The 18,634-nt window shown below is 36.7% G+C and overlaps 1 protein-coding gene and 1 long non-coding RNA gene across 4 annotated transcripts in view; one reads left to right on the forward strand and one right to left on the reverse strand.

Moving 5' to 3' along the window:
• Positions 1-18,634, forward strand: part of sema4d (sema domain, immunoglobulin domain (Ig), transmembrane domain (TM) and short cytoplasmic domain, (semaphorin) 4D) — a 79,121-nt gene that overhangs the window by 16,549 nt on the left and 43,938 nt on the right. For 2 of the 3 annotated variants that reach the window (XM_073812521.1, XM_073812520.1), the window contains exon 2: positions 1,618-1,718. In XM_073812521.1, the coding sequence (XP_073668622.1) occupies positions 1,681-1,718 (38 nt within the window). In that variant the 5' untranslated portion in view covers positions 1,618-1,680. Of the gene's footprint in view, positions 1-1,617; positions 1,719-18,179; positions 18,252-18,634 lie in introns of all 3 variants that reach the window. The other variant, XM_065243811.2, reaches the window with a different exon arrangement.
• LOC135721789 (uncharacterized) lies at positions 9,511-11,784 on the reverse strand. The gene is made up of 4 exons (XR_012335380.1): positions 11,142-11,784; positions 10,724-10,870; positions 10,002-10,563; positions 9,511-9,796 (listed from the first exon to the last, which is right to left on the reverse strand). It is a non-coding gene; the product is annotated as an uncharacterized lncRNA (long non-coding RNA).

The following is an 18,634-nucleotide window of genomic DNA, read 5'->3' on the forward strand; positions in this document are numbered from 1 at the left end:
CTGGGAGCGACCGTGTTCTCCTTCCACATCACTGAATTCCTCAGCGCGTTCAATTCATTCACCAGGGCTTCATTGTCACCATGACGACAGAATCCCCCACCGTCCAGCGGAAACCCCTTTAACACAACCTGATTGAGAGCGCTGCAGTTGTGCATTATAGCTCTGTCTTTTGTTTGCAAGCACAGCCGTGTGTGTGTGTGCGTGTGTGCGTGTATGCATGTTTTATTTTTTAGTCATATAGGGTTCAAGATTAGGCCATTTTCAGCCTGCTATATATACATGGAACACATATTTTGCTTTAATACATAACGCACGTTGGATAGTAAACTGTTAACCACAATGCAATGTGCTCAACTTATCTGAATCACCATTTGTGACCCTGGACCACAAAAGCATAAGTCACACGGGAATGTTTCTTGCAATGGCTAACAATACATTGTATGGGTCAAAATGAACGACTTCTCTTTTATGCCAAAAAAAAAATGTGTTGCAAAGGACTTCATTTGGACAACTTTAATAGTGATTTTCTCAATATTTAGATTTTATGCACCATTAGATTCTAGATTTCCAGAACAGTTGTATCTCCGCCAAATATTGTCCTATCCTAACAAACCATACAACAATGATGTATAAATCTCAATAAATTTTTTTTAAAAACATTTGTGGTCCAGGGTCACATTTCACATTATGACAAATGAACCATTACTGTTTTACTTTATTGCCAAATGTTGAGACAATTAATACACTTTGTGAGAATTGTATACAGTTTAGATTATTTGAAAAAGTTTTTAACCAAATAAATTAGGGCTGTCAAAAGATTAATTGCGATTAATCACATACAAAATAAAAGTTTGTATTTGCATAACGGTACATTCACACGGGGGCAAAAGCGTTAACGCTTGACGAAAAGCTTGTCTGAAGCGTGGCCAACAGCCAATCACAGTGGCCGCAACCTATGCTCCGGTCTTCAATAAGCGTAATTGGCTGGCTCTGCTTAGGTTATTTGCATAAGGCGATCTGATTGGCTGATGCAAGCGTTGCCGCTTGAAAAGTTGAGAAATGTTCAACTTTTGCCGCAAGCAACCACACTGACGCGATGGCAAGGGATCCACAATTCAGTTTTATTAATTATTATTATTATTATTATTATTATTATTATTATTATAACTATTATTATTAATAATCTAATTTTTTATCTATATCTATATATATATACAAAATAATTACACACAGTGCACAAACTTTTATTTTGTATGCGATTAATCGTAATTAATCTTTTGACAGCCCTAAAATAAATCCAAATGTTGTTTTGCAGTTTTTAGAAAACAATGAATCCTAAATAACTATTTATTTTGATTTTTTATAAGAGCTAACATGGTGTAAAAAAAGAAACAATTTTTTTTTAATATAACAAAAGTTGTTTAATGAGTTAATCGTGTAAAGTATTAATAAAGTCACATGCATATAATTTTTTTAAATTTCTTGGATACTGCATACCTTTACACATCTCAGTAAATGTAGTACAGCAGTATTTCATTCTGAACCCGGCTTTTGTGTGTGTGAGAGTTCAAACATCTTCCCCCTCCTAATGAACTCGTCCTTGTGGCCTCTCCACAGATCCCTTAAGAGCTCTCCGCTCAATCTTCAGCTGCTGGACGTGAACCTACACAAGAATCCCTAATGAATCAGTTTTCATCTCTCGATGCCGTGGCGTTCAAGTAAGTAGTTGTTCCATATCTTCTGTTTGAAGAATGCATCTCCTGTTTTCATGTATGATCTCAGATCAGACCATCAGGTTAGCCTGTCCGTGATTACGTCTTCAGGCGAACGGACGGGACGCCTGAAGCTGAAAAACACAGGCAGATAAAGGGTCTTTTCTCTGAGGGCCTCTTGGAGATGTTTGGCATTTGCATGGAGGCTGATTTGCATTTCATCTTGGCAGGGTTTAGATTCTGATGCTGGATGTTTCTTGGCTGCTCTTTTGTGTTGCTGTTTGGTCCAAAATTGACACTTTGCTTTCTCTGTCCTGCATGGGCTTTCATCTGGTGCTCTTTACAGGAAAAGATGAAAAGATATTACGTTGTTTTGAGTCGATTAGGTGAAGGTGAAAAAAAGATTGACTGCTTTGATACCCTGGCATTATTTTCCAAACATTTTATAACTAACTACACTAGTCAACATTTCATAAAAGTTGTCTTAAAATTTTGAACAATAAAAAAGTCAACTTTTAACTTTTTTGATCCACTTAAAATGTTAACTAGTATAGTTATCTGATTAATAGCACAATATCAGGGTCTTCCGATTCGTTGCTATTACAGTAACTTAGGAACACAGGTTAAGTAGACATCAAAACAAAGTGTGATGAATGTTTGTTTGCGCTTTGCCCTACAGTTTCTTTTATGATTGTCTGGTGCCTCACAGTCTTTAGGGTTCAATGCAAGCAAGTAGACACTTGGTGAATACTGAATGTGTATTAAAAAATAATGTGATGCGTTATTTGGATTTGGAGATTTCAAGTTGGTTGTAATACAGAGATTTATTTTTAACCGTATTTTAACATTCCACTGAGATTGACATGGTTCATAATAAACATCTATTTTGAAGCAAATTCAATGCATGATTGAATCTTGCACAATTAAACCTTTTTGGCAGGCGTCAGCAGAGACCCACGTGTGCAACATAGTGACATAGTAAAGTATCTTTTTATCTTAACAATAATGCACCTGCAAAGCTGTTATTGCTGTTTTACATGATAGTTTATTTATAATTTAGCAGACGCTTTTATCCAAAGCAAAAGATTGACTTTTTTAATACAGTATAAACAAAGTTAGATTGTGGTTGACCATAAATTTGTTTTGATTCCCAACCAGGGGTACCTGAAGAGTTTCCAGGGGGTATGCGAAAAAGATTTCGATTTTGCTGTAATCTCATTTACTTTTAATTAAAATGTCTCTTGTTTGTCCAGTTGTTCATCTAAAACATTGATTTTTGTTAGGAAATGACCACTTTAAATGAAATTTTCACTTTCATCTTTAATATTATTAGCAGTGGTGAGTAAATGCGCTGTACTCTCCAAAACACGAAAGCAATGTCCAATTCAATACCGATCATATTATTTTCAATGAACCTGATTCGTTTCTAAAAACAAAGTTTATTAACTATAAATAATGTTAAAAAAATGATATTCATTCCCGCAGCCATAGCAGTTTCAATTCAAATTATTAGGGATGTGACGATAAATGCTGATAACTATTCTGAATTGCACAGCCGATCTTATTCACAACTGTTTCATGTACTATGGCTTTTGATCAGCAAGTCCTTATCGATTAGGATGACAATACGTGCCATTCTTCCCGGATGCGTCCTGGCCAGGATTTCGGGTTCGTCTTCCGGAAGTTGTATTTGTCGACCGCATACGTCATAGAGTATTATTATTATTATTACAGAAAGGCAACCGTTACATTTTACGATTGTATGTCTTATGTTTTTAACTGAATGGCGTTTGTGGTCAACAAATACGAATTCTGGAAGACGCACCGAAATCCTGGCCAGGACGCGTCCGGGAAGAATGGCACGTATGGTCACCCTATTATCGATCTGAAATCACTGTTTGAGGCATTTATAACATGCATTTGAAAAAGCAACAATCGTCAAACATAATCTTTATACATGTTCTTTATTATCATGAAAAAATACCTCAAAAGGTTTAAAGAAAAGCAATATAAATGTATGCTTAAGCCATTTCCTGGAGCTGCCTGTGTAAATGGTTCGTCTTTTGCCGCCTATATTGCGTTTCTGCACGAGATCGCCCTCTGGCTTTTGGATGTAGGAGTATTTCACCGTAAATCATTGAGAAGCATAGCAAGCATCATTGGTCGATTTATCGGTGCAGCCCTACAAATGACGCAAACAAACATTTGCAGAGTTTTTAAAGTAATGTAACATATTTTGTCCCAGAATCATTTAGCACTAATTATCCACTGTGGTTTTTTTGTATGTCCCGTCAGTCGTCATTTAATGCCAAAATTATGGTTTACGCAAACGCAAGCTGTTAGTAAATGTGGCCCTTAAAGGAAAACGCCACTGTTTTGGTGGTGTTTTCCTTTAATGTTTTGATAGTGTGACAAGTTTTGTTGATTTTAAAAGGTTTGCTTATTTTCAGATCAATCTATATATTCAAGGTCTGCATCCACTAATCTTTCCGGATGATTGCATGACAATTCATAATAATGTCACACTGAGTTCTAACCTAAGATCTATCCCTGGTTTCAAATCTTAAGACAAATAAACATGCTTCATCAGTCAGTGCTTTTTACTTTAAAGTTTAAAATTCGTCTTTAAAACACAACTTTGATTTAGTTTTGATTAAGGAGCCTTACTGATAGGGCTGTGGGGGAACCACTACTACAGATCAGTGGAAAAAGAAAAATAGGCAGTAAAGTTTTTTTGTGAATGCTGACTTCTCTTTTAATAATTGACAGCTGTCAGACGTCTATCTTACATGTGTTATATTCAGCGAAAAATGTGATCCGATGACTCTTGGAAATTCGGACAGAGAGCTGAAACCGTACTTTTGTTTATTTAAGTTTTAACCTGAACAAGCAAACTGTATGTAGCTGTCGTTAATTGATGTGTCCGCGGACAAAATCCTCTGTATGTGATTTAATGAACAGGCATTCATCTAATATATAAAATAAACATGAAATTATTTCAGAAAACTTTATAGTCAATGATTTTGTATGGTCAGGTCTCTCTGAATCACACAGCAGAATATATTCATGAGTAAATGAAGTTGTCTTCAGCTGAAGTTGAATCATCATCACTGACACTTGTGGATCGACAAGCTTGTCGAATAGTTGTCAGAAAGATCAGATGTATCCTAGCAACCAACCGATCGGAGGCCCCCGATTTAGTCGTCCATTGTATTGCCTGTGACTGTCACTTTTGTAGCACAATGCTTCATGTGGAGGAATGATAAATGTGCTTCTGAAGAGACGTAAAGGCAAAACAGAGAAAGAATGAGAGAACAAAGACACCCACTACACAAGACTTCTGTCTGAATATATGTCTTCCTCTGTTTCTTTACCTCTTTATCTCTATCTGTCTCAATTAATATTGACTCAAATACTTGAAGACTTGTAGTACTTTTTACTTTCTTTATCGTTGTAATCCTTGTAATCAACTGTGTTTGTGTGTGTTTTTAAGGCTGCACGGTATTAAAGAAAAATGAAATGTGCAATATGTAATAACTTGCATTTCAAAATGTAAAAACCTCAAAATGATCCAACTAACATGCATGTTTTACATTCTTTCTGGGTAAAAGAAAGCATTACTCGTGTACACTGCATGTGCTTTTGAAGTTTTAAAATCTTTCAGCTATTGCAAACCATTGCAATTATGCATATTGTGCATATGTAGGTCATGGATGTTTTTGTCAACCAGGTGTTTTGGTCACGTGATGCATAGGATAAAAGGTCTGTTTGCTGATATCTTTGTTGGATAAACTGTAATATGTAACAAGCTGGATTAAGCAGTCAAGTATTGTGAGTGTGAATGATGCTGTTTAAAATCTTGTGTGTTTGCAAGAACAGGAAAAGTGCAAGTTGTGCAAGAATTTCTTCTGCAAGTTGCATTTGATAAAATCAGGATCCACTGCGCACAAGTTAGTTACAGTATGAAAACATTGATTTGAAGGATATAGATATCACATTATTAGATTGGATATAATCTCATCCAGTGAAATGAGATTACTAGAGCCTTTTGAATAGATTGGATTATGATTCATGGGGTCACGATTAATTGCAAACTATAAATATTACTCACTGTATATATACAGTGAGGAAAATAAGTATTTGAACACCTGTCTATCAGCTAGAATTTTGACCCTCAAAGACCTGTTAGTCTGCCTTTAAAATGTCCACCCCCACTCCATTTATTATCCTAAATTAGATGCACCTGTTTGAGGTCTTTAGCTGCATAAAGACACCTGTGCTGCATAAAGACACCAACATTGCCAAGACCAAAGAGCTGTTCAAAGACACTAGAGACAAAATTGTAAACCTCCACAAGGGTGGAAAGCCTTGCCAAGCAGCTTGGTAAAAAAAGGTCGACTGTTGGAGCCAACATAAAAAAATGGAAGAAGCTAAACAAGACTGTCAATCTCCCTTGGACTGGGGCTCCAAGCAAGATCTCACCTCGTGGGGTCTCAATGATCCTAAGAAAGGTGAGAAATTAAGTTCCAAGGTTACTGTTGGTAATACATTAAAACGTCATGGTTTAAAATCATGCATGGCACGGAAGGTTCCCCTGCTTAAACCAGCACATGTCCAGGCCCGTCTTAAGTTTGCCAATGACCATTTGGATGATCCAGAGGAGTCATGGGAGAAAGTCATGTGGTCAGATGAGACCAAAGTAGAACTTTTTAATCATAATTTCACTAAACGTGTTTGGATTAATTGCAAACAAAGGCTACTGTACCAAATATTAACATTGACATGCACCTACGATGACAATTTCAGACCCCTCAATGATTTCTAAGTGGGAGAACTTGCAAAATAGAAGGGTGTTCAAATACTTATTTTCCTCACTGTGTATATATATATTCTTCAACACTTCAAGATGGAAAAAGTCAGATTTGTCCCCTTTTAATCATTGTTATATAAGTCTGCTTCTTGTTTTTATCTTTTTTTTGTCCTAAATGCTTTATTCTTCCCTCTGTCTGTTTATACACCTCATCCCCTCCTTTTCCTCGTCCCGTGCGTGAATATCAGTCTGACGGAGCTCATCAGCATATGAACAGCGTGTGATCACATGACCTCGAGATTATTTAGTTGTAGTTCAAAGGTCAAGATCCCCTGACCTATCACCTCCAGGCTTACAAACACTCTTATTCTGTCAAAACAAACAGTAAACCATCTGCTAAAGCCGCTGTGAGAGGCAATCATTTACAAATATTAAGTTTTACTTTCTGTTTCTCAAATATCCAGTCAAGAGGAAGGATATCAACTACATTTGTTGCTTTTGTTATGTGTGATCCAGTCTGTAAAGCCCAGCTAAAGTTATTTTTGTGATTTACTGTCATCCTACATAATGTAAAGAAAATATAATCTTGATATTTTTAATATTGACTGAGTAAGGTCATGTCAAAGATTAAAATCATTGGGTGAAATCAAATTTGATGCTCCAAATCAGATTATAAGACTTGAACCTGGATTTCACATTTTGTCTTAAAGTGATTATTAAGCTGGAAGTGAGTATTTTGTAATTATTTACAACCTTTCATAGACATTTCACCTATATAAATCTGACTATAAAATAAAATGGAAGATCCTAAGCTAAATCTTTTCCAAAACAACAGGTTTCTCATTTGTCATAGCTCTCGAATGTCTAACATACAGTCTAAAAAAGTAAATAATTTAATAAGTAAATTCTGACTTCATTTTCTTTATTAAGTGGACATTCAATCTGAAATGGATTAATAACTCACATGCCACCATCTTTAAGAGCTTTGCTTGAGATGCTGAGACCTGTATTGAATACATATAACAATATCCTCCTCTTATTTCTAAGTGCCATGGTTCTTATCATCAATCAATCCTGTTTGTTTTCCGATCTCTCATTAACAATCAAAAAGTCGTCTCTGTGTTCAATAACCGAATCCTCCATTATGAAGTAGTCGACCTGTGACATCTTTGACTTCCTCTTCCTCTGTGTGACTGACGCCTCTATCGCAGCGTGAGGCGTGCCGGATGTTGAAGACACTTTTTGTCCAATATGTCTAAAGTGGGGTTCGATGGTTTCCTCTCGCTGTAAAAGGACGTGACCTTTGACTTGTAGTGCATCAATTGTAGGCCACCGTCAGTAATGTGACAAGATGTTGGGTGTGTGAGATACAGACACCTGCCATGGATGGATGAGTGTGTGAATCAAACTTGGACTGACATAAGAAAGAAATTAGCATGCAACACAATCTCTCATTGGTTCATTTTGTTTTGTCTCGCGGTCACAGCGTCATGTGTTTGTGTGCGCTGGGATTACGTTTGCATGACTGGCTGTTTTTTTTTCAGCCTGTTGTTTACTTTGTGATATATACATTAAATCTTTCTGATGAGATCTGTGTGATATATAAGTGGCAATCCGTAAAAAAATGTCAGTTAAAAACAAACAAAAATCAGTTATTGAATATGTAGAATATGTTACCTTGGCCCAGTTCACAATGGTAAGCTTATAATAATGATTTATAATTTGAGCTGTCGGGTCGGTTTTCCCGGGGAAAAAGTTTGGAAAAAAAAATTAGTCCAGATGGGAGTGTGTAGCTTGATTAAAAAACAGTTTAAAGTGTCATCTAGATAGCGACATTTAATCTGTAAAATTTTAAAAGACGATCATCTGGAGAACAGCATTTCAGTTTATTACGTTTATATTTAAAGAGCAACTTGTAAGTTAAACCACCCATTCACTCAAAGTACAGAAAAATACTGTAGGAAATAGATTAAAAAAAATATATTTTTCAAAATGCACTAATTAGGCTTCTGGGGTCATTTTTGTAAGAAAATTTTAGACCCGCCTCTAAAAACCGCCAAACCGGAAGTGACATCACGAGAGGCGCACGATGGATCGCAATGACAGTTCTTCGGACGCTGAGGAACGAGTAAATGTTTATTCATACTCGTATGGCGAACTACAGCCATACAATTATGAGTTTGCTATGCAGCCAAGAGTGCAGGGACTGGTCAGGATTAAACAGAACGATCAGAGGAGACAAATTGAAGTGTTATGTGAGGAGAAAAGGACAGATGTCTGGGTGAGATCAGTGATCTGGCGAGATGTAATACTGTGCTCAGATCACAAGATTGTACAGATTATTATCATATATCATGCAATAGCAAAGATAGTATTGATACTTTACGTCTTTTTAATGCTTATAAATTATGTTAATAACTTATATGACTAAATGTAAATGTTAATATCCATCCACACTTACGTTACGTGATACAGATGTTGCTCATCACCGCAGGAGAGGTGAGCTGTCTAAACCCATATGTGCTACAGGCCAGGCCAGTAGAAATGAGTATGTTTATGGCAGAGATTATTTATTAGTAATTTATTTAATATGCATGTATAAATGAACAGTAAACTAAAGATTTGAATGTTAAAACAATCTTAATAAATTTGTTTTAAAACAATCCTAATGAATTTGTTTTCATTACAAGTTGCCTATAGGTCATGACTAAGTCACAATTTTTGCTGGCACTAGTCAATATTCAAATTAACAATATTAAAAGTTTTCCCATCTCCAGACAATACCACTAAATACAGCATAGGCAAGTTATCCGCTGGGTGTCTAAGGAACTCTGTGCAGGCGCCCTTACCTGCATGTGTCAGCCATTCGAGGACAGGTTCCAGAGGAAGGAGGACTTTATAAATGGTTTGAATACCCCCATTTTGTGACAATCAATAAACAATAATCACAAATTGTCTTACCGTATAAAAACTGGTTTATGAAGTTTAGATCAGATATATACAAAGTAGATCTGCATTTGTAATGCGATTTAGTTTTATTTATGTAGCACCGAAAGAAAGATATACAATCTGACCCATTTAAAAACATTTAAAAAAAAATTCAGTATCTTTCCATCATTTGTGCGGGTATTATAATAATGTGTTAAATTGTGAATGCTGTGATTAATAGATCCCAACAGCTTCATCCTTGTTGATCCTCTGGATGGCTCTGGAGAGGGGAGCAGGTGTAGTGGAAGACAGGACAGTGCTGCATTCTCGTAGAGCCTGTGGTGACCTGGAGTATTCCAGAACAGAATATTTAAATAGATTAAATTTATTTGTCCCTGTTAACAGTGTACACCAAAGTAATACAGTTCTGATAAAAAAATGATAGTCAAAGTGGTTTTGGTGATGAGTCAGTTTTATATTATTTTTTGAAAGCGATATACAATGCTATTGTTCAAACATTTACAATCTTTTAACAAAAAACAACCGCTTACTGCAAATCTCTCATTCTGCCACGCCTTCACGATGGTAGAAATTGTGTACATGGTGGAAGAAGGTGCTGACAAGATGCTCTGAAGCCCAAACAGCTTTAACATCTTGATGATCTGGGTCAGTGTCGGCCGGTGACTTTTTTTCGAGGGCACACGTTGCGAAGCTGGTCACATGCATTGAGCTCGTCATGTGTGTTGCTTGTCATTTCAAAATATGTGTTCAGCGCGTCATGTAAACTTATGTGCATCACACGTGATGTCAAAATCTGCTGCACACGCATGTAAAGGGTTTATGATAAAAGATACGCTCACGTTTGCCTGATACTCACTTAATCTCCTGTGTAATCACAGTTTAGTGTCAAGTTAGTGTCTTGCGAGTATTTTGTGAACATGAGTGCTTCTTTTATCATAAACCTTTTCAATGCATGTGCAGCAGGCACGTAGCCTATTGTGACAAGAGGCATGATGCACATGGTTCACACACGTCACAACAAACACATATTTGGAATTCACGCCCCTCAGTCACTGGTCACAAAAAATGCTGATACATGCATGCTGCACAGACCTAAGAGATGTATATAAAAAGCAGAAAATTACTATACCATAGCATATAAAACAAAAAATACAGGTTATGGTACAACAGACATCAGCTGGCTTTAGCAAACAATGAACTTGCCAACAGCCCTGAATAAAAAGAAAAAACATTATTTTTGAATAAGTCTTACTTGTGTGAACAGGATGAGATTCTTGCAGTGGTTTCTCATCAGATGAGTTTTTTTTGTTTTTTCCTCCTCCATAACACATCACCAGGTTCATCCATGACAACAGAGGATGATTAATCATACTAAGCATCTTAATCTGTAGCTGGACAACTAGAATTAAAACAGATTCACCTTTATATAATTGTATAACAGCATGTCACTTCTTGGTTACATACATGAACACACCACATGACAAAAAACGAATTACGAATTAACGTTAGCTATGCAAACAAAGTAAATAAGATGTAACTCGATTTGATGGTTATACTATTTGCAAACTAAGGTTATCAGTTAGTTGATTTCCTTATTTATAAGAAACTTGAATGAAATCATTATGTTAAATGATTTGGTAGTTAGCAAATGTTAAAAAAACAAGACTTACTGTGCATAGTTCACGTTATCTTCGAGCTGCATCTCAGACGGACCGTGATCGATTCATGTTTTCTCGAGGTGGCAAAAACACAGGCCTCACGTGGTTCTTGCTTCGGCATCCAATGTTTAACTCCATCATATTGCCGGGATGATAATCCTCCGATCAAATGTGAACGCTATACACCACCGCGTTTTTCTGAAGCACATGCTGAAGTGAAGTCGCGTCTCTCGTCTCTTTCCTCGTGCTGCGCTAAACACACCCAGACACGGAAAATAGCGCGGTCTTTATTCTTCAAAAGAAACCTGTAGACTCATTGTCCTGACAGGCTGGAGTTTGTAAAACCTCCACTAACACAATTATTAACCATGACGATGCTAAATTGAAACTACGAAGAATCACATCAATTTGCGACTGCTTTTGCTTAATACAACCGCAGCACTGAGCCAATAGAGCCTGTCAGAAGAACGCCTCTGACTACGTAATATGACGCGTTGTTAAAAAAAACAGGGAATTTGAGAGCGGTCTTAGAAAATTTCACCTTTTTTACTAAATTTATGCGCTTAGAGTATTGTAAATGTTTTTTTGCTTTCGCATTTAATTTTCATATGGTACTTTCATACAAGGTTATATATTTATCTCACAGAAAATGGAACCTGCAAGTTGCACTTTAAACTGTAAAAAAATCTAGTCCCAGATTAAAATCCAGGATGAAGTGTTATAATAATAGACTGAAAAAAAGATGGCCGCCGCGCCGCCGCTTCCTTCCGTTGTAATGAACTGAACGTGTATACAAAAGAGATATCCCGCACACTAATAACTTGCAAAATATTTATTGCGACGTTTCGTTACATTGGTCTTTCATTGAATGAACTGAACGTAAAATATACGACGATGGGGGGCTGACATGTTACGCAAAAATGTCAGTTTGGAGCCTGGGCATGCACAGAAGAAATTGTCCATGGAGCCACAGGGGCGGGGCCGCGATATCAAACTTCCGCCCGAATGCTCGCACGCCCAATTCAGCCACGCCCCTTGAACGTCTCATTTGACTGACTTGCTAAAATAAGGTTAGTTAAAGGCACACCGCGGAACTTTTTGGCCACTAGGGCGCTAGACATGTATTTTTCACGCCTAGCGCCCCTAGAGGCCACAAGCGCCGCAGCACTGTCGCAAAGGAAAAGAACTGGCCAACCTTAAAACTAAACTAAAAACTAAACCTTTAAAAACTAAACGCTAAACGATCAACATTTTGAGGCATCAGGGAGAAACGCACTCATTTTACAACTTCTGATGAGGAACTCGAAGGTTGCAGCCTCCGGATGTCGTATTTCTAAGCTGCATACGTCATCAAGACTGTCTTATTTCAGAATATTAACAATTATAAAGTTGACTATTATACTTAGTTAATCGTAAATTGTTGCAGTATGCTTATGATTTGCGAATGTAATGCTCAGTTTACCAGTTTACGTATGCAGCCTGCATATTTGACCTCCGGAGGCTGCAGCCTTCCAATTGAGAAACGATCAGAAGTATTTCCTTGACTTTTTCAAAACAAATATTGTTGCATCATCCCTCTCTCCCTCGCCACCAGGATTTTCCGCAATGTTTTCCTCTCTTTTGTGTGAAAATTGTCGCTCCAAATCCAAGTAAACCGATGTGTTTAGGTCTGCCGCTTTGTAATACGTCACGTGAGTGTTAGCGGAACGCAGCAAATGAGGAAGAGAGAAATGCTCGGATCTGATTGGTGAATGAATAGGGTTTGGTTTTACACTGTGTGAGTTTGAGCAAGTTTGACTGCTATAGCATCCTGGATTGTAATGTAAATACCATAGACAGTAAAAGAAAGGTAAATACGTGAACACGTGAATGCAGCATCTGAATACAGGGAACTATAGATAATCGCCGTCATTTATAAAGAAGATCGCATTTATGTATGAATCAAGATCGTGAGTTTATATAAAAAATTGCCTTAAAGGGGAATCGATCCCGGGTCGCCCGTGTCATAGGTCTGTGACACTAACACAGAGTCACATAAAAGAAGTTGCTCGCTACACTCGTTAAGTAGCCTCCAGCAAAATTCACGTAAAAAAAAAACTGTTGAGGTAGTGGAGGAAGTGACGTATGCCGTAAAGCAGTCGAATTTGGTAGTTTTTTGTGCTCTGGTTACTACCCGAAACCCGAAGTTTTAAAGTATGAGTAAAAGCGATACAGACCCCGTCAGGCTATGGTAGACATGTCATTCAACCTATTTAAAGTCGATGTACTATCACAAGTGTCTTGAAAATGTATTATGAAGGTTGAAAAATTACATGGTGTCGCTTTAAATAAAACTAATTTTGTTGGTGTGGAATAACACAGAAATCGAAAAGTTAATAGTTAGTTATATCTAGGGCTGGAACGACGCGTCGACGTAGTCGATTACGTCGATTTCGTAATTACGTCGATTTGCCGGAAATGCGTCGATGCGTCGCACTGTTTACATTTTGAAATGAAGGCGGCTTCAGCTCCGACCGGGTGATACAAGTGTTATACCAAACAGACAGAACGCGATCAAAAGTGTGGGAATACTTTAAGCAGAGACCAAATAAAACACATACTGTGTAAAACTGAAATGGCATACCACAGCAGCGCAACACCTGTGTATGATCATCTTAAAAGAAGAAAACCTGGGGCTCTCCGACCTCAAAATGACGAGACGTCAGCGTAAGAATTTGAACTATTACAGTAAGTTTTTATACACTTACTCTATAAACAATAGAATCAATACATATTGTGCTTAATACAGCTGCGTTTACATCTTCGTTTAATACGAGCTGCGAGACGCCTGACAGACGTGACATTGCATCGCTTCTGGGCAGTATGTTGAAACAGTAAATAAAGAGCAGGACATGTTTTTATATTAAGAAGTTATGAAATAATAAGTTACTGTCACATTGAGAACTGATAGGCATGTGCCCGCGTGCACTGAAAGCCAGCTGGCAGTGCGGAGTTCCCAATGAACGTCTTTTTTGCGAATATGTGCGCAGATGTTACAGAAGCTCGTCTTGTAAGGTATTCCTGACATGCGTTTATTTAAAGTAACAGCGGCGTAAACGCCGTTTATAAAATATTAGAAGATCATACTAACTGAACTTGTTTTTTACCCGGAACTTAAGAAAAGTTAAATGTTAAAGTTAAATGAGAATGCAGTACTACTAATAGTAATAATATTAACAGTAATAATATAACCATTACATCTTATATAAGGGTTCATGAATCACAATGAACTTATTTTTACTTCAGTCTGAACTAATGCTGAGTTAATGCATGTACTAATCATAAACTAATGTTTAAAATATTAATATATGCCTATTTTATTGTTTAAGGTGAATAATGCCTCTTTTAAAGTGGCACTGCCACTTTATTTTTCATGTTGAAAATTTTGGTTTGTGTGTTTGTTTAATTAAGAAAATGCTTAAATAAAATGTTAGCGTTAATGGCAGATGTTACATTTATTATTTGTTGGGGAATTATATGTATAAAAAAATCATTAGACTATTCGATTAATCGAAAAAATAATCGATAGATTAATCGGTTGAAAAAATAGTCGATAGTTGCAGCTCTAGTTATATCTTCAGTCTTCCCTCGAAAGGCCGACAGTCCACTCAGAGAAGCTGTCAATCATAATGACATGCCCCATTTCTATAGCATCAAATTACTAAAACTTTACACAAAAATTAACAATTGAACATATATCAGCGTGATAGCAACTACCTTAAAGGACCAAAACCATCTTTTGGAAAATTTTATGGGAAGTGTAATTTTTTTTTTTGACAAGTCCCGTTTCACTTTACAGGATGTACCTGGCACACCCGGTCATAATCTAATGATGAGATCATGTGCGTCCAAGATTGATTTCATTTATTTCACATTGATTTGAATCTTTGACATGATTTTACTCGGTCAACATTAAAGATATCAAGATTATATTTTCACAGAATGTTCTTTACATTATGTAGGGTGATTTTATTCAGAATAAAGTATATCACAAAAAATGGAAGCTAGGAGTTTTTTGGTAATTCACAAATAAAAGAAAAACATAATACTTCAAAATGTCTTTATAGTAATACTATGTAAAAACTGTGGTTCAATATAGTAAATTCCTGACTGTGCCATACAGTATAGTGTCACTGCAGGTTTTTTTTGTAAAGGAAGTATAAACAAATTTCATAAAGTAGAAACGAGAAACTTTTCCTATTTGCATATTTATATAAAACAGATGTGTTTGTGTCTGGGAAATTGTGTAGTAGTAGTAGTTTGCTGAGGGAATGTCACATGCATTGCTTATTGCTACTGCTTATGAAGTTTAATCTGGTGAGTTAAACATCTGTGATGTTTAAGTAAAGTATTTGTGTTGGGATTGGGTGAGTTTTTACTGCTGTAGTGTTTGTCAGTGAAGATCAAACATTTGAAGAGCGTCCATGATCTGATAACTGATTCTGAACGTTATACTTGTGTCATAATAGTCGTTTATTAACCTTGATATTGTAATTGCAGTTATTAATGTCGGTTAATAACCTTCACACTAAAGTTTTGAAATGCTTTTTAATTTCCTGTTAAATAGCTGCACGGTAAATTCAAAACATCCAAAAGTAAATAATATTATGTAAATAACAAATAATTATGTGAGTCATGTTGTTAAAATAAAAAAAATGACTTGTCAACTAATCAATTTTAAAATCTGTGGTTCAAGACTGTATTTGGTGCCCAAACCAGTGGCGAAGCTACAGGTGGGCCTGGCCGGGCCTGGGCCCGCCCACTTTGAGTTGTGGCCCATCCAATCAGAAGGCCATTTTCCAGACAAATGTGTAAATAATTTAACAAAAATAAATAATAGTACTACGAATAGACGTCTTATCACACTATATTAATTTCATATATGTAATACAATTATAAATATAATTAAAATATAAAATATAAGTGCAAGTTTGCATGTTCAGGCAGTTTCGCAGTTTTCTTTTACCCTATTGGTGCACACGCTTGTCAACATGAAACGTTGAATATGATTCGTCAGTCATTGTTAGTTCCGCCTACGCGCGATTGAACTGAATTTAAAAATAGCAAGTCGCAAATCATCAAGTTTAACAGCCTTTCCACGATGACATCTGCTGTTGTTTGTTTGCTTTTGGAGACAGAGACTATACATCACTCATGGAAATGTTGGATTACTGAGGACATCTTTTCAAAAGTTAAAAAAACGAAACAAGCACTTATTACTTTGATAATGACGTCATGCTGTGTTGAAAGACTGTTCTTCACCACATATTGTACAAAAACATATAACGTTACGCTCATCGATGATAAATGCTCGTCTGAGAAATGTATTTCTGCTTTTCTTTGCGCGAAGGGACATATTATGATCAAAGATATTGGACTTTGTTATTATGATCGAGACTTTCTCCATCTTTAACCAGAAGCCCTGTATCAGACTACAGTAGGACATGTAAAGGTGAGTTCAGACATTTTCGTAATGTTTATAGTGGTGTCATTACTACAGTTTATAGTCAGGAGTATTACTCCAGTCAACTATTTAGGGAGGCAGACTCTGTGTCGTGTATAGGCTGTATGATTTACAGTTGGAATAAAATTTACACTTAAATGACAACACATGAAATTTGGATTGCGCCATGTTGTTTGATGGCCATTTTCTCATTAAATAACAATCTCTCAAACGAGTTCTTTAGTAAAATCAAATCACTACCTGTTGAATCTGTCGTAGCCTATGACGCTTTCACGTCATGCATATTGCTGACGAGGAATGACATATAATTTTCACAGTACCACCTGCCCATATACTGTAGACAAGCTGGTTGGTTATTTGTAAGTGGTTTTATAATTTTCCCCTTGAAACATTGTGCTGCCTGCATGGCATCAAGGTAACTTTGCTTAGGTAGCGTGCACACCAACGCTTTTAAACGCGGCTGAAGACGCCGAATGCCAGCTGTTTTTTCAGCCCAGCGCTTTGGTTGCTGTGATACTTGAGCTGTGAGCCGGTTGGTTGTTGTGATATTTGTCCCGCCCTTCGTCCACTGTGATTGGACAGCCATGTGAGAACTTACATTGACGAGCTGAGCTTTTAACCCAAAGTTAAATATTTTTCGACCACAGCGCGGAAAAAAAACGGACAGCTGCTGGCTGTTTTGAAAAACGCCACGCTTCCATTGGGAAAAAACATATGCCGGCCACAGGCATACAAACTTTGTTGTGCACGCCCCCAGTTTATGTACATTCTATGCTTTGCCCACCCTGTTTTATAAAAGGCCCACCCACTTGAACATTTCTGGCCTCGCCACTGGCCCAAACATACTGCCGAAATGCACAAAAATTTTATTATGTAATTATTTCACCTGTAATTGTAATCCTGATTAGTTTTTTGATTAATTGTGCAGCCCAATCCTTGTGATTTGTTTTGCTTTTGTTTTCCTGTTGTGATAATGTTGTCTCTGTAAATCAGCGTGTGAATGTAGGAGGATTCACTTCACTTCATAAATCTCTTTCTATGTCAGTGTGTTTTACAGCTGTGAAAATGTCTTTAATTTTCTTATTATGTAAAACATCTATCTGCCTTCTGTTCAATCTGTCATCCATCTCTCTGTTTTCTGAGAAAAGTAATGTGATGTCTCATAATAATGTTTTATGGCACATCAATTAATAATCTATACTGAATTGCTTGCTTGTGTCTTATTTTTGTTGTTTATTTTTTGTTTTGTTCTTTTCAGGCCAAACTTTTTTTTAACTTTTTATTGATTTATTATTTGAATTAGAAACACAACTATAAGTGCAAATATACTGATAATACGTTTTTTACCCTTAGAAATTATTGTGTGCTTGAATTTGAGGTTGATGCTTGTGTGTGTGTTTGTAAGCTGTTGGCAGTGAAAAGTTTTATAGTTCTGCTCCTCTTTCATATATGTGATGTTGTCTAACATTCATCCATACGTCCAGTCGTTCAGTCACTCCATGATAACTCTCTCTCTCTCTCTCTTCCATCTCTGTGTCTCTTTTTAGCCGGCGGATTTTATAATTCTCTCTGAAAGGACGGATCTACTCATCTAGTCGAGCATCGTGGAAGAGTTACAGGTTAGACGTTTCACCCTCTCGCCCCTTTTTTTACGCTCTCTCTCCACTCGCGAGTTTGTTTTGGGGCTTCCGCTCTTTCATTTGCTGTCCGGCCTGCATGCTGCGATGACATCACTGCATGAAACCCCTCCCACTGCAGATTGGCTTCTGCACATGCTGACCTTGCATTTAAAATCTGCATGTTACTTTCTTATTTTCCTTATGTTGATCTTTTGGTTGAACTGGAATTTTGCTTTTCTCCTGCAGTTTCTGTTTTTCTTTATTTGTAAATATTTACAATGTGATCCTATTCTTCGCTGTTTTATTAGTTTTTTTAATGCTTGAGTTTGATTTGGGTTTCTTTGAAGGCTTGTTTTCTCCCTTTATTTCTCTCACTTTCCTCT

This window comes from Paramisgurnus dabryanus, chromosome 18 (genome assembly GCF_030506205.2).
Source record: "Paramisgurnus dabryanus chromosome 18, PD_genome_1.1, whole genome shotgun sequence".
Lineage (NCBI taxonomy): Eukaryota > Metazoa > Chordata > Actinopteri > Cypriniformes > Cobitidae > Paramisgurnus > Paramisgurnus dabryanus.